We start from the raw sequence: 16501 nt of genomic DNA on the forward strand, positions 1-16501 counted from the left end.
GTGCATCACATAAAAGTTTCTTGTCTTCATCTTTAAGGATGTTCCTAACTTAGCCCCATCCATACCAAACTCATCTAGTAACCTTATCAGCATATTCATAGAATATCAGCGTTGGAAGGGACCTCAGGAGGTCATCTAGTCGAACTCCCTGCCCAAAACAGGACCAATCCCCATCTAAATCATCCCAGCCAGGGCTTTGTCAAGCCTGACCTTAAAAACATCTCAGGAAGGAGATTCCACCACCTCCCTAGTAACCCATTCCAGTGCTTCACCACCCTCCTAGTGAAAAAGTTTTCCTAATATCCAACCTAAACCTCCCCCTCTGCAACTTGAGACCATTACTCCTTGTTCTGTCATCTGGTACCACTGAGAACAGTCTAGAGCCATCCTCTTTGGAACCTCCTTTCAGGTAGTTGAAAGCAGCTATCAAATCTCCCTTCATTCTTCTCTTCTGCAGACTAAAGAATCCTGGTTCCCTCAGCCTCTCCTCATAAGTCATGTGCTTCAGCCTCCTAATCATTTTTGTTGTCCTCTGCTGGACTCTTTCCCATTTTTCCACATCCTTCTTGTCGTGTGGGCCCAAACTGGGCACAGTACTCTGGATGAGGCCTCACCAGTGTCGAATAGAGGGGAATGATTATGTCCCTCGATCTGCTGGCACTGCTCCTACTTATACGGCCAAAATGCCGTTAGCCTTCTTGGCAACAAGGGCACACTGTTGACTTATATCCAGCTTTTCATTTACTGTAACCTCTAGGTCCTTTTCTGCAGAACTGCTGCCTAGCCATTCAGTCCCTAGTCTGTAGCAGTGCATGGGATTCTTCCATCCTAAGTGCAGGACTCTGTACTTGTCCTTGTTGAACCTCATCAGATTTCTTTTGCCCCAGTTCTCTGATTTTTCTAGGTCCCTCTGTATCCTATCCCTACCTTCCAGCATATCTACTACTCCTCCCAATTTAGTGTCATCTACAGACTTGCTGAGGGTGCAATCAACACTATCCTTCATTAATGTTCTGAAGATAATGAACAAAACCGGTCCCAGCACCGACCCTTGGGGCACTCTGCTTGATACCAGCTGCCAACTAGACATGGAGCCATTGATCACTACCCGTTCAGCCCGACCATTTAGCCAGTTTTCTATCCACCTTATAGTCCAGTCATCCAGCCCATACTACTTTAACTTGCTGGCAAGAATACTGTGGGAGACAGTGTCAAAAACTTTGCAAAAGACAAGGAATAACACGTCCACTGCTTTCCCCTCATCCACAGAGCCAGTTATCTCCTCATAGAAGGCAATTAAGTTAGTCAGGCATGACTTGCCCTTCGTGAATCCATGCAGACTGTTCCTGGTCACTTTCTTCTCCTCTAAGTGCTTCAGAATTGATTCCTTGAGGACCTGCTTCATAATTTTCTCATGGACAGAGGTGAGGCTGATTGGCCTGTAGTTCCCCGGATCCTCCTCCTTCCCTTTTTTAAAGATGGGCACTACATTAGCCTTTTTCCAGTCATCCGGGACCTCCCCTGATCGCCATGAGTTTTCAAAGATAATGGCCAATGGCTCTGCAATCACATCTGCCAACTCCTTTAGCACCCTCAGATGCAGTGTATCCGGCCCCATGGTCTTGTGCTCATCCAGTTTTTCTAAATAGTCCTGAACCACTTCTTTCTCCACAGAGGGCCGGTCACCTCCCCATACTGTGCTGCCCAATGCAGTAGTCTGGGAGCTGACCTTGTTTGTGAAGACCGAGGCAAAAAAAGCATTGAGTACATGAGCTTTTTCCACATCCTCTGTCACTAGGTTGCCTCCCTCATTCAGTAAGGGGCCCACACTTTCCTTGACTTTCTTCTTGTTGCTAACATACCTGAAGAAACCCTTCTTGTTACTCTTAACATCCCTTGCTAGCTGCAACTCCAAGTGTGATTTGGCCTTCCTGATTTTACTCCTGCATGCCTGAACAATATTTTTATACTCCTCCCTGGTCATTTGTCCAATCTTCTTCTTCTTCTTGTAAGGTTCTTTTTTGTGTTTAAGATCAGCAAGGATTTCACTGTTTAGCCAAGCTGATCACCTGTCATATTTACTATTCTTTTTACGCATCGGGATGGTTTGTTCCTGCAACCTCAATAAGGATTCTTTAAAATACATCCAGCTCTCCTGGACTCCTTGCGCCCTGATGTTATTCTCCCAGGGGATCCTGCCCGTCAGTTCCCTGAGGGAGTTGTCAGTCTGCTTTTCTGAAGTCCAAGGTCCTTATTCTGCTGCTCTCCTTTCTTCCTTGTGTCAGGATCCTGAACTCGATCATCTCATGGTCACTGCCTCCCAGGTTCCCATCCACTTTTGCTTCCCCTACTAATTCTTCCCTGTTTGTAAGCAGCTAGAGCTCTGCCCCTAGTTGGTTCCTCCAGTACTTGCACCAGGAAATTGTCCCTTACACTTTCCAAAAACTTCCTGGATTGTCTGTGCACCGCTGTATTGCTCTCCCAGCAGATATCAGGGTGATTGAAGTCCCCCATGAGAACCAGGGCCTGTGATCTAGTAACTTCTGTTAGTTGCTGGAAGAAAGCCTCATCCCCTTGGTGGTCTATAGCAGATTCCCACCACGACATCACCCTTGTTGCTCACACTTCTAAACTTAATCTAGAGACTCTCTGGTTTTTCTGCTGTTTCATACTGGAGCTCTGAGCAGTCATAATACTACTCTCCTACATACAGTGCAACTCCCCCACCTGTTCTTCCCTGCCTGTCCTTCCTGAACAATTTATATCCATCCATGACAGTACTCCAGTCATGTGAGTTATCCCACCAAGTCTGTTATTCCAATACATCATAATTCCTTGACTGTGCCAGGACTTCCAGTCCTCCCTGCTTGTTTCCCAGGCATCTTGCATTTGTGTATAGGCACTTAAACTCACCGATCGTCCTGCTTTCTCAGTATGAGGCAGGAGTCCTCCCCTCTTGCACTCTCCAGCTCATGTTTCCTCCTGGTATCCTATTTCCCCACTTACCTCAGGGCTTTGGTCTCCTTCCCCGGTGAACCCAGTTTAAAGCCCTAGGTTAGCCAGCCTGTTTGCAAAGATGCTCTTCCCTCTCTTCGTTAGATGGAGCCCATCTCTGCCTAGCAATCCTTTTTCTTGGAACACCATCCCATGGTCAAAGAATCCAAAACCTTCTCTCCCATACCACCTGCGTGGCCATTCGTTGACTTCTATGATTCAACAAACTCTACGTGGTCCTTTTTCTTCCACAGGGCGGATGGACGAGAACACTACTTGCGCCTCAGATTCCTTTATACTTCTTCCCAGAGCCATGTAGTCTGCAGTGATCTGCTCAAGGTCATTCTTGGTAGTATCATTGGTGCCCACGTGGAGAAGCAGGAAGGGGTAGTGATCCGAGGGCTTGATGAGTGTCGGCAGTTTCTCCGTCACATCGTGAATCCTAGCTCCTGACAAGCAGCACACTTCTCGGTTTTCCCAGTCGGGACGGGAGGTAGATGACTCAGTCCCCCATAGGAGGGAGTCTCCGACCACCACCACCCGCCTCCTTCTCTTGAGAGTGGTGGTTGTTGAACCCCCATCCGTAAGACAGTGCATCTCATGCCTTCCAATTGGTAGTCTCCTTCTGCTCCCTTCCCTTGGATGTATCACCTAGTCCACTCTCTACATTAGTACCTGTGGAGAGAACATGAAAACGGTTGCTCACCTGTATCTGCATTGCTGGTATATGGATGCTCCTCTTTCTTCTCCTGGAGGTCACATGCTGCCAATTTTCTTCGCTGTCCTTTTGTCCCTGCTGCGCAGCCTGCTCTGATTCTTAAGAATGTTGTGCCTGCAGAAGCAGATCCTGATGTCTGTCCAGGACATCTTTGTTTTCTCTTATGCAATGCAGGGTTGATACTTGTTTCGCAGTCCTTGAACCTTCTCTTCCAATATGGAGACCAGCTTGCACGTTGTACAGAAAAAGTCACTTCTGTCCTGTGGAAGAAAGGCAAACATGGCACATCCTGTGTAGGTCACAACAGCTGATCGCTCACCATCCATATTACCTTCCTTCTAAGAGCTTCCTCAGCCTTTGTTGTAACTACTCAGAGAAGCCTGTAAGATGAAAGCCTCAGTGGGCTCTCCCCAGGTGAACTCCCAATCAAACTCCCTCTGTTAGCCTCTCTGCTATTCGCCACTCAGCTGGTTTGCAACTGGCTGCCTTTTTTATAATGACCCCTTCGTTCTCACTGCCAGAATTCCCAGCCTTTGCTGCCCACCATTCAGCTTCTTCCTTAAACAGCTGTATGCTTTCTCCCATAATTCCCCTTATGAGTGGGTAAAATTCCCTGATAAAATCCAAAGAGACTTTGCCATATTGTCCTTCAGATTCCTCCTTAACACACACCTGCCGTGATGCCTACAAAATGCAGCCTGATAATCATACCACTAGCAGGTGACAAACTGGGATTATTCCACTTCCTTTCTTTTCCCACTCCCTACTTCTCTCTCCAGTTGAAAAACCAAATTACAGTGCAGCAACAAAGCTGTTCTTCACCATACTCATTTGTCTGTACGTTGTATTCACATCTTTCTACCCGTCATCTGTTTGTGCTGTCTTTAGACTGTAAGCCCTTCAGTGCAAGGATAATGTATCTCTTTTCTGTTTGTTCAGCGTCCAGTGTCGTAGGACCATAGGCCTTTGGATATGATCATACTGTAAATACCACTACTACTCATAATGTAAACATTTAAAAAAGAAACGTTAGAGGAACCACTTGAGTGGGATCCAGAAGTAGTAGAGCAGAGGTCCCCAAAGTGTGGGGCGTGCTCCCCTAAGGGGTGTGGATGACAGTTTGGGGGGGGGGTGCGCGTGGCGGGGCCTGGGCTAGCCCCCACGGGGGCAGGGAGGGAGTGCCAGCCAGCCCCTAACTGTCCCCAACTCTGCTCTGTCCTCTACCTGCATCCCTGCTTCCCAGCCCCACATGTGTGCCTGGCCCCATCCCCAGCCTTGGCCGGTGGCCCCAGCTCCATTCCCAATCTCAGGCTGAGGCTGGGGGCAAGGCAAGGAATGGAGCCACACCCGACAGTGGGTCTGGATGCCGGCCCCCAGCCCAGCTGCAGCTCTGCTCCTGCCCCCACCGAGTTCCCCTTATCGCGGTCTGTGTCTTCCCCCACGCCGCATCCCCATTCTCAGCCCCAGTTCAGGGAGGTACCGGGGGGTGGGGAGGAGACACATGGAGTAAGGGGGGCGTGATCCTCAAAAGTGTGCAGATCGCTGTATTAGAGTGCAGGATAGGTGAGTGGAAGATGTATGTCTGTACTGAAATGGTTTTGTTGCGTTTTCAGTCTTGGTTATGACTAAACTCAGTATTAAAGGGAGAAAAAGACGGCGCAAAATCCTAAATGTGGCATTAATTTTCTAGGTTACAATCTCATGCAAACCTTGCTTCAAAAGTGTGTGCCAGGCCTAATGTATTTTATCTATCATTAATCCAGCCAGGGGATGACATAGTCTTAATGGCAGAAGCTCTAGAAAAGCTTTTTCTGCAGAAAATCTCTGAAATGACTGAGGAAGAAACTGAAATTGTAATAGTCCAGGCAAAAGGAAGAGGACGTGGGAGGAAGGAAGCAGGTAAATTACTTTACTGACCACTCTTGAGTTCAGTCCTTGTTCTTGTTCGGGCTACCCTCTAGTGCTGCCCACTGGTTGCAGGGTCCATGTAATTTGAATAAAATAGCAAAAAAATTGACAGCCACCCTCATGTAATCCTCAAACTACAAGTCACAACATACAGTGCTTAATCTTAATTTCAGCTGCTTATCTATATTGGATATCTGAGCTTTTGACAGCAAATGGATATGGGCCACATTTTAGAACTCCCTTGACCATGTTTGCCTTTGAGCACCTTGTTATGTAGTAGAAACCATACTAATATGTACACATTGTAATTAGCACAAGTAAATGGTTCTCTCCCTACTTTTCAATGAAGTTTAAAAGATGAGAACTATAGGAGTGAAATCTTATTACTGTCACTTCATTATATTTACTAAATATACTATCAATACATTGTGAAGGCCCATAAAAGTAAATTATAGTAGTCAAACAAGCAGAGTATTTTGTATTATATCATTTCCCTGAGCTTTACTGTGTTTTCATGTAACAGCTAATTTGCTTAATTAAGTCATCATGGCAAATAGCAGGTTCTACTGTAGTTAGGAAAGGATTAGTAACTGAGGGGAAACTGATTCTCAAAAGTCTGTTACTTGCATGTTTGTTTTGGTGACACCTACATAACCCTTCAAGAATATTAAGGTTTAGATGTAACCATGCTCCTAATGCAAAAAGCATCTGAAAACAGGGGCAACAAGTAGAATAATGCACTGAAGTCATTTTTGCACCTAAGAGGCATCCATATTGGTGACAGCTTTTAATTTTGATAAATCTGTCTACTGGGTGTGTTTTCCAAGTTTGTGTGTATACAACATATTTTTATTGCATTTTGTAATAATCTGCCATCATTTGAAAAAGTGTGCTTGCTACCTTTGAGATGAAATGCGCTTCACTGAAGATAAATTCAGCTTTGTTTAGACAGCTTACACAAGGCATGTGCCCTACTGAATTATCACTCATGCTCTATTTTGAGGGCTAAACTGATGCATTAGCTTTGTGTGGATCTTTGCAAGATGGGGGTTTCAGCCTGAATGCTTTATACTTTTGTTTATTTAAAGGTGAACTACATCACATTGAAGGATATTTAAAATTACAATCAGTAAAACTATGCATATAAACTTACGTTCGATATTTGTATTGTGTGCTTACATCTCAAGCCTACACATTTTTAATAATTTAGGTTTTTTGGCGCTTGGTTCATAGATTCATAGAGTCTAAGGCTGGAAGGGACCATTGTGATCTAGGACTGACCTCCTATATATTACAGGACATAGGACATCCCTACATTAATTCAGATTTGAATAAGACTAATTCAACCTTGATTTAAAAATTTCCAAAGAGACTCCACAACAGTTGGACTTGTTCCAATGGTTAATTACCTTTGGAAGACACCATGGTGAGTAAATCTAAGTACGTTGACTTCAGCTACTACAGTTATTCACGTAGCTGAAGTTGCGTAACATAGATCGATTTCCCCCCACACTCCCCCAGTGTAGACCAGGGCTGAGTTAAATAAATTGAGCTCCTTGAGCCTTTACCAATTTAGGCGCTCCAATTTTTCAACGTCCTGGAATTGTGGACACCAAAACTGGATATAGTATTCCAATAGCAGTTGCAACAGTGCCAAATTCTGAGGTAATATAGTATCATACTTTTAAATTTAAAAAATCAAGTTAGTTTGACGAGATCTTTTTTTATATGAATCATGTCTAATTGGCATTACCCAATTATTTTGCGCAGGCTCAGTGTCAGTCTGAGAGGCCTATAGTTACTTGAGTCATCCTGTGTATCCTTTCTAAATACTGGCACAACCTTAGCTTTCTTTTTTTCCTCTGTAACTTCCCCATTATTCCAAGACTTATTGAAAATCATGTTGAGTGCAGCAAGCTCCTCAGCTTGATCTTTTAAAACTTTTGGAGGCAAGTTACCCAGAGCTGCTGATTTAAAAATGTCTGACTTCAGCAGCTGCTGTTTAATGTGCTTCTTAGTTACTGTTGGAACAGAAAGTGTTTCATCATCTTACGTTGTGAATTCATCTGGCTCTTTTCCAAAAGCAGAACAGAAATAAATGACACGGTATTCTTGCCAGCAAGTTAAAGTAGTATGGGCGGGATGAATGGGACTATAAGGTGGATAGAAAGCTGGCTAGATCGTCGGGCTCAACAAGTAGTGATCAATGGCTCCAGGTCTGGTTGGCAGCCAGTATTAAGCGGAGTGCCCCAAGGGTTGGTCCTGGGGCTGGTTTTGTTTAATATCTTCATTAATGATCTAGAGGATGGTATGGACTGCATCCTCCGCAAGTTTGCAGAGGACACTAAACTGGGAGGAATGGTAGGTACGCTGGAGGGTAGGGATAGCATGCAGCGGGACCTAGACAGATTAGAGGATCTAGAAAATTAGAAAAAATCTGATGAGGTTCAACAAGGACAAGTGCAGAGTCCTGCACTTAGGACAGAAGAATCCCATGCTCTGCTACAGACTAGGGACTGAATGGCTAAGCAGCAGTTCTGCAGAAAAGGACCTAGAGGTTAGAGTGGAGGAGAATCTGGATATGAGTCAACAGTGTGCCCTTGTTGCCAAAAAGGCTAACAGCATTTTGGGCTGTATAAGTAGAGGCATTGCCAGCAGATCGAGGGACGTGATCACTACCCTCTATTCAACACTGGTGAGGCCTCATCCAGAGTACGGTGTCCAATTTTGGGCCTCACACTACAAGAAGGATGTGGATAAATTGGAAAGAGTCCAGTGGAGAGCAACAAAAATTATTAGGGGGCTGGAGCACAGGATTTATGAGGAGAGGCTGAGGGAACTGGGATTGTTTAGTCTGCAGAAGAGAAGAATGAGGGGGGATCTGATAGCTGCTTTCAACTACCTGAAAGGGAGTTCCAAAGAGGATGGATCTAAACTGTTCTCAGTGGTACCAGATGACAGAACAAGGAGTAATGGTCTCAAGTTGCAGTGGGAGAGGTTTAGGTTGGATATTAGGAAAGACTTTTTCACTAGGAAGGTGGTGAAGCACTGGAATGGGTTACCTAGGGAGGTGGTGAAATATCCTTCGTTAGAGGTTTTTAAGGTCAGGCTTGACAAAGCCCTGGCTGGGATGATTTAGCTGGGAAATAGTCCTGCCTTGAGCAGGGAGTTCGACTAGATGACCTCCTGAGATCCCTTCCAACCCTGATATTCTATGATTCTATGAAAACATCTGCTCAGGAGTTTCTTTCCAACAAAAAGCTCCAGCCATGACAATCATGACAGACGCTTCCCTAGTTGGTTGGGGGGCACATCTATGTAACAATATGATCCAAGGCTACTTGTCCCCAGCAGAGTCTAGCCTGCACATAAACTTATTGGAGCTAGGGGCAGTACGAAATACATGCGAATACTTTCTCCCTTTAATCAAGAACAATGCCATCAAGATCCTTACGGCCAATATAGCATGCATGTTCTATATAAATTGCCAAGGGGGATCGTACTCCCTATGTATCTGGATTTCCTAGCTTTTTAGTCTGAGGGTTTTGCATTTCAGTGATGAGGCTGCTGTAAATTGGTTTGCCAAGCTCCGCATCCAATAAGAAGAATGGTTGGGTTAGTGGTGGTTGTACTTGAGACATCTTAACTGCTACACAATGCCATGCTTTTGGGTTGGAATTGTAGCTATAATTTCTTCTTCGAGTGATTGCTCCTATGCATTCCAGGAGCAACACATCTCGAAGAACAGTTACTACGGTGCACTCCACTGTCTTTTATCAGTGACTAAATTTGGCCACAGCTTTTTTCCTTAATAAATTGAATCTGTGGAGACATCCCTGCTTACTGAAGTCATGCACATGCTGCTGCATGTCCTGCTAAAGAGTTTCCAGTGCTTTGCTGAAAGAGCAATACTGGGAAATGGCAGCCAAAATGTAGATACAGTAGAACTTCAGAGTTATGAACACCTCGGGAATGGAGGTGGTTCAGAACTCTAAACAAAGCATTATGGTGGTTCTTCTTCGCGTGCTTGTTCATATCCATTCCAGTTAGGTGTGCGCGTGCCGCGTGCACGTTCGTCGGAAGATTTTTACCCTAGCAACCCTCAGTGGGTCGGCTGAGCGCACCCTGGAGTGGCGCCATAACGGCACCGGATATATACCTCAGCTGACCTACCTGACCCTCAGTTCCTTCTTACCGCCCTTGTCGGTCGTTGGAACAGTGGAGTGCGGCGTAGCTGACCTCCACCTTGCCTAGCTTCCTTATAGATATCCTCTTCATTATTCTGTATATAGTTCGTTTAACTAGTAAATAAAAACTGATAAAGAAAAAATACAGTTAGTGTATTATTAGTTAGCGGGTTCGGGGATTAGCCCCTCTCCCGCGCCCGGGACTGGAGCGCATGCCTGGCTCCCCGGGTTTCAAGCCGTGCTCGGCCTGTCACAGGCCTATGCCTACAGGAGATCCGCATAGCTCCTGTCTAAAGTGCCTGGGGGAGTCGCACTTATCTTCTAAGTGCCCCATTTGCAAGGCTTTCAAGCCGCGCACCAAGAGGGAGAGAGACATCAGGCTCAAACAGCTCCTCATGGAAGCAGCCTTGACCCCTCCAGCTTCGGCACCGTCCACCGCTTCATTGGACGCCCGGAGCACCTCCTCGGCACCGGGCCACTCTTCTCTGCACAAGCCGCAAGCGCCGTCGGCACCGAAATCGACCACGAGACGCTCCCTTTTGCCGAAAGTGAAAAAAGCGAAGGCCGCTGCCGTCTCGGCACCACCCACTTTGGCATCGCAGAGTGTGCCCCGACCAGACCGCCCGGCACCGAAACCTGCCGCGGCGAAGATTACGCCGGCACCGACCACTCTGCCGGTACCGTTGACTCCGGTCCATCAGAGACTGTCGAGTCCGGAACCTGTGTCCTCCCCGGCACCCGCCGTGGTAGAGCTCCAGATGCCGTCAACTCCAGAGGCCTTCGCAGCGGCAAAGGACCTTATTGCCTTGACGGACTCGGCTGTGCCTCCGCCCCCGGTACCGCCGGTGCAGACGCTCCAGTCTATTGGCAAGCCGTCCTTGCTCTGTCCACCTCCTGGCACCGAGTTGGCCCGGCACCGCTCTCGCTCCCGCTCACGTGGACGCTCCCGGTCCCGCCGAAGGTCTCCCTCCCGGCACCGTTCTCAACGCCGCTCGCAGTCCCGGCACCGCTCTGCCACGTGGCACCGGTCAGACTCGCGGCACCGGTCGTTCTCTTGTTCCCCAACTCGGCACTCGCGGCACCGATCCAGATCCTGGTACCGCTACGGACACCGTGCCTCTCGGAGCCGTTCTAGGCACCGCGAATGGAGATCACGGTCGACCTCCCGGCACCGGGCCGGTCGTAGGTCCCAATCTCACTCTCGCTGCTGCGCTGCCTCCCGCCACCGGTCGCCTCAACGCAGGGAAACGAGATCAGTCGGCACCTCGGCACAAGGCTTCTCCGCTCCTCCGTGGCCCTCCAGGCATGCGTCGGTATCATCACAGGCCAACAGCTATTATGTGGACGAGCATGACCCTCAAGTGCCCTCGGGAGTCTTCCAGGAGGCCCGTTTTGCAGGCCAAGACCCTCGCCACTGGGGTTTTTGGACCCCTTGGGCTTACCATCAGGCCCAAGGCGCTCCACTGCCTTCCACCCACGCAGCCCCACCAGAGCCGCGTGCCCCGGAAGCTACAGTAAGCCGCCCCCCAGCTGAGACGGAGGTTCCGCCACCACCTCTCCAACATTCACCGGACCCTCTGGACCAGGAGCCGTCCCAGGAACCAGAGGCTGGACAGGACACCATCGTCCTGGGGGTCTCCTCTTCCTCCTCCCCGGATGAAGCAGTAGCGGGGTCCTCCTCCTCAGGGCCCCCTCCAATAGATTTGAGAGCCCACCAGGACCTCCTTCGGAGGGTGGCATTACGCATGGACCTGCAAGCAGAGGAAGTGCCAGAGGTGGACGACCCTGTGGTCACCATTTTGTCGGCGGACGCTCCAACTAGGGTGGCTCTGCCATTCATAAGGACTATTCAGGCGAATGCTGACAGCCTTTGGCAATCACCAGCCTCCATCCCTCCCACCGCCAAAGGGGTGGAATGCAAGTATATGGTCCCCTCTAAGGGATATGAGTATTTGTACGTCCACCTTCCCCCCTCATTGCTAGTGGTTCAATCCGTCAACGACAGGGAGTGTCACGGACAGCAAGCCCCGGCTCCTAAGTCGAAGGACGCAAGGAGAATGGACTTGCTGGGCCGCAAGGTCTACTTTGCGGGCGCCTTACAATTGAGGGTGGCTAACCAGCAGGCTTTATTGAGCCGTGATTGCCATGACACATGGGCTGAGGTGGAAAAGTTCAAGGAGCTGCTACCTCAGGACTCGCGCCAGGAGTTCGCGGCCTTCCTGGAGGAAGGTAAAAAGGTGGCTCATACATCATTGCAGGCCTCCTTGGATGCGGCCGATTCAGGAGCCCGAACTCTGGCCTCCGGCATCACCATGCGCCGCATCTTCTGGCTGCAGAGTTCAAACCTCCCCCCTGAATTACAATATACAATTCAGGACCTTCCCTTCGACGGCAAGGGGTTGTTTTCAGAAAAAACGGACCCCAGGCTTCAGAGCCTGAAGGATAACAGGGTTATTATCCGCACATTGGGGATGCACACCCCTGTGACCCAGAGACGTCCATTCCGCCCCCAGCTTAATCGGCCTTACTTTATGCCCCGATACAGGCAAGACTCTGGTCGGCGACGCAGTCGAGGGGGACGTAGACGGCAGCCTGGTCCGCAACCATCCCAGGGTCGCGCCCATTCCAAGCCACCGGCGGGGCCAAAATCGTCGTTTTGAAGATGCGCCCGGGGACGGCCTACCAGCTCTTACTCAGGATCCTTTCCCTCCTTTTTCCAACCGCCTTTCCTACTTCCTCCCGGCGTGGTCCCGGCTGACCTCCGATGCCTGGGTCCTCCGCACAGTGGAACGTGGATATCACCTCCGATTCGTTTCACCCTCACCTTCCCACCCTCCTTCCCGGTCCCTCTTCAGGGACCCCTCTCACGAGCAACTCCTCTTACAAGAAGTGCAGACGCTCCTCACCATCGGAGCGATAGAGGAGGTTCCAGGGAAAGAGGCAAGGGGTTTTATTCCCGTTATTTCTTGATTCCCCAAGTCCAAAGGGGGCCTCCGGCCCATCCTAGATCTGCGAGACCTCAACAAATACACGCTAAAGTTGAAGTTCCATATGGTCTCCTTAGGGACCATCATTCCTACCTTGGATCCTGGAGACTGGTATGCCGCCCTCGATATGAAGGACGCTTATTTCCACATCGCCATCTTTCCACCGCACAGGCGCTTTCTGCGATTTACACTCAATCACCTTCTCTTCCAGTTTGCGGTCCTCCCTTTCGGCCTATCCACAGCCCCAAGGGTGTTTACAAAGTGCATGGCCGTAGTCACCGCCCACCTCCGTCGGCGCGGCATCCGCGTTTTTCCCTACCTAGACGACTGGCTCATCAGGGGGGATTCGGGGACCCAGGTGCAGCAGCATGTGACAGTGATCAAAGACTTGTTTGTGCGACTGGGCCTGGTACTCAATGCAGAGAAGTCCATCTTAATGCCCACCCAGAGGCTGGACTTCATCGGAGTGACCCTGGACTCTTCTCTAGCCAGGGCCTTCCTTCCTTAGCTTCGATTCCAGGCCCTCACACAGATCGTTCAAGGGCTTCAGACCTCCCGCATGACCCCGACCCGTACTTGCCTCCGCCTCTTGGGTCACATGGCGGCTTGCACTTCTGTAACCAAACACGCCAGGCTCCGCCTTCGCCCCCTCCAGATGTGGCTCAACTCGGTGTATCGCCCGCACAGGGACCCTCTAGACACCCTGCTCACCGTTCCAACGAGCACCCTTCGCTCTCTGGACTGGTGGCTGAACCCATCCCAAGTGTGTGCAGGGGTCCCATTCCATCCTCCTTAGCCTTCACTTTCACTGACGACGGATGCCTCGTCCCTCGGATGGGGAGCTCACCTCGGCCACCTTCATACGCAGGGCCTCTGGTCATTGCAGGAGTTGAAGCTGCACATCAACGTCAGGGAGCTACGCGCAGTGCGCCTCGCGTGCCAGACGTTCCAAAATCAACTCAGCGGCCGTTGTGTCTCAGTCTTCACGGACAGCACAATGGCCATGTATTATATCAACAAGCAGGGGGGAACTCGCTCTTCCCCACTCAGCTACGAGACAATACAACTGTGGGAAGTCTGTATAGCCCACTCGATAGATCTAGTGGCGTTTTTCCTCCCAGGCGTGAAGAACACCTTAGCAGATCGCCTGAGCAGATCCTTTCTCTCCCACAAGTGGTCGCTGAGACCGGACATCGCTCATGTAATTTTCCAACAGTGGGGATTTCCCCAGAAAGACCTGTTCGCATCTCGAGCAAACCGGAAATGCCAGGACTTTTGCTCATTTCAAGGCCTGTCACCGGGGTCCCTGTCGGACGCTTTTCTCCTTCCATGGAATCATCATCTACTCTACGCATTTCCCCCGTTCCCCCTAATCCACAGAGTCCTGCTGAAGCTCCGACAAGACAGAGCACATCTCATCTTGATTGCGCCAGCGTGGCCCAGGCAGCACTGGTACACCACACTGCTCCATTTCTCTGTAGCCAGCCCAATTCCTCTGCCGCTTCACCCGGATCTTATAACCCAAGATCACGGCACTCTCCGTCACCCAGACCTGATGGCCCTCCACCTCACGGCGTGGCTCCTGCGTGGCTAGACGAGTCGGAATTGCGCTGCTCTGCTCCTGTGCAGCATGTCTTGTTGAGCAGCAGAAAGCCTTCCACTCGCTCTACCTACCTAGCCAAATAGAAGCGCTTTGCTTGCTGGGCTCAGGCGTGCAACGCTGGCCCCTCGGAGCTCCCTATCCCGGTTGTCCTCGACTACCTCTGGTCCCTGAAACAGCAAGGCCTAGTATTATCCTCTCTAAAGGTACACTTAGCGGCCATATCTGCTTTCCACCCAGGAGAGGGTGGACATACGGTTTTCTCTCATCCATTGACTGCTAGATTCCGAAAGGGCCTTGAGCGTCTCTACCCTCAAGTACGTCACCCGACTCCTACCTGGGACCTAAACCTGGTCCTCAACAGGCTCATGTCTCCACCCTTTGAGCCGTTGGCCACCTGCTCGCTGCTGTACTTGTCCTGGAAGACGGTCTTTTTGGTAGCCATCACATCGGCTAGGCGGGTCTCTGAGCTCCAAGCGCTCATGGTGGGCCCGCCCTATACTGTCTTTCATAAGTACAAGGTACAGCTGCGTCCGCATCCAGCGTTCCTCCCGAAAGTGGTATCAGCTTTCCACAACAATCAAGACATCTTCCTTCCGGTTTTCTTTCCAAAGCCGCATGCATCCTCATGCGAGCAACAGCTTCACTCTCTCGATGTTCGTAGGGCGCTTGCTTTCTATATAGATCGGACAAGACCGTTCCGCAAATCCCCTCAACTGTTCGTTGCAGTTGCCAACCGGATGCGAGGTTTTCCTGTTTCATCGCAACGGATCTCCTCGTGGCTGACAGCGTGCATACGCACCTGCTATGACTTAGCTTATGTTCCCTTGGGCCATCTCACCGCCCACTCTACCAGAGCGCAGGCTTCATCCGCCGCCTTTCTGGCGCACGTTCCAATACAAGAAATATGTCGTGCGGCAACCTGGTCATCGGTTCATACCTTCGCCTCTCACTATGCTCTGGTCCAGCAATCTAGAGATGACGCAGCCTTTGGCTCCGCGGTCCTACATTCCGCCACATCTCTCTCCGACCCCACCGCCTAGGTAAGGCTTGGGAATCATCTAACTGGAATGGATATGAGCAAGCACTCGAAGAAGAAAAAATGGTTACTTACCTTTGTAACTGTTGTTCTTCGAGATGTGTTGCTCATATCCATTCCACACCCACCCTCCTTCCCCACTGTCGGAGTAGCCGGCAAGAAGGAACTGAGGGTCGGGTGGGTCGGCTGAGGTATATATCCGGTGCCATTATGGCGCCACTCCAGGGGGTGCTCAGCCGACCCACTGAGGGTTCCTAGGGTAAAAATCTTCCGACGAACGTGCACGCGGCGCGCGCACACCTAACTGGAATGGATATGAGCAACACATCTCGAAGAACAACAGTTACAAAGGTAAGTAACCGTTTTTTCTTTCAGAAGTTTATAACTGAACATTGAGTTAATACAGCTTTGAAACTTTATTATGCAGAAGAAAAATGCTGTTTTTAACCATCTTAATTGAAAAGAAAGAAGCAGAGAAACAGTTCACTTACCTTTGTCAAATCTTTTTTTAAACTTTCCCTTTTTTGGTAGTTTACATTTAACACAGTGCTTTACTGTATTTGCCTTTGTTTTTGGTCTCTGCTACTGCCTGATTGCGTGCTTCCAGTTTCAAATGGGGTGTGTGGGTGACTAGTGTGCTCAGAACTCTGAGGTTCTACTGTCTTTGCTGGCCTGCACTGTGATCTCTTAATTTCAGGTTGCTATCCTAGTTAGAACTTCTGCAAGCCAAAAATCAAAATCATTTTTTGCTCATGATTAGGTTTTGTTAGTGATTGGGAATGGATGTTCCAAATAGTATGTAAGTTAAAATGTCAGGAAGTCCCTGTCTAGAATGATAGGTGCTCCTTTTCCTGGAATTTGCATATATAAAAATAGAACTGTTGCTAACAGACACAATGAAATATATCTGATGTCTGCTAGGAGGGTACTCTTGTAACGCCTGCTGGCCTGCAATGGGTGGATGTCTTTCTCAGAAGTACTGCCTCCTAGCATGAGATTACTGTGCTGGCAAACCTCACCCTGCAAACACTATCAGAAAGAGGCAGTGCTTCTGGTTAACACCAAGTA

The 16501-nt window shown here is 49.3% G+C and overlaps 1 protein-coding gene across 8 annotated transcripts in view; it reads left to right on the forward strand.

The window, feature by feature from the left end:
* Nucleotides 1–16501, forward strand: part of BRD4 (bromodomain containing 4) — a 207028-nt gene that overhangs the window by 119989 nt on the left and 70538 nt on the right. For all 8 annotated transcript variants that reach the window (XM_044995162.1, XM_044995167.1, XM_044995168.1 and 5 more), the window contains one exon: nt 5476–5611. In XM_044995162.1, coding sequence (XP_044851097.1) covers nt 5476–5611 — 136 coding nt within the window. The remainder of the gene's footprint in view (nt 1–5475; nt 5612–16501) is intronic.

Source organism: Mauremys mutica, chromosome 20 (assembly GCF_020497125.1).
Source record: "Mauremys mutica isolate MM-2020 ecotype Southern chromosome 20, ASM2049712v1, whole genome shotgun sequence".
NCBI classification, from domain to species: Eukaryota; Metazoa; Chordata; order Testudines; family Geoemydidae; genus Mauremys; species Mauremys mutica.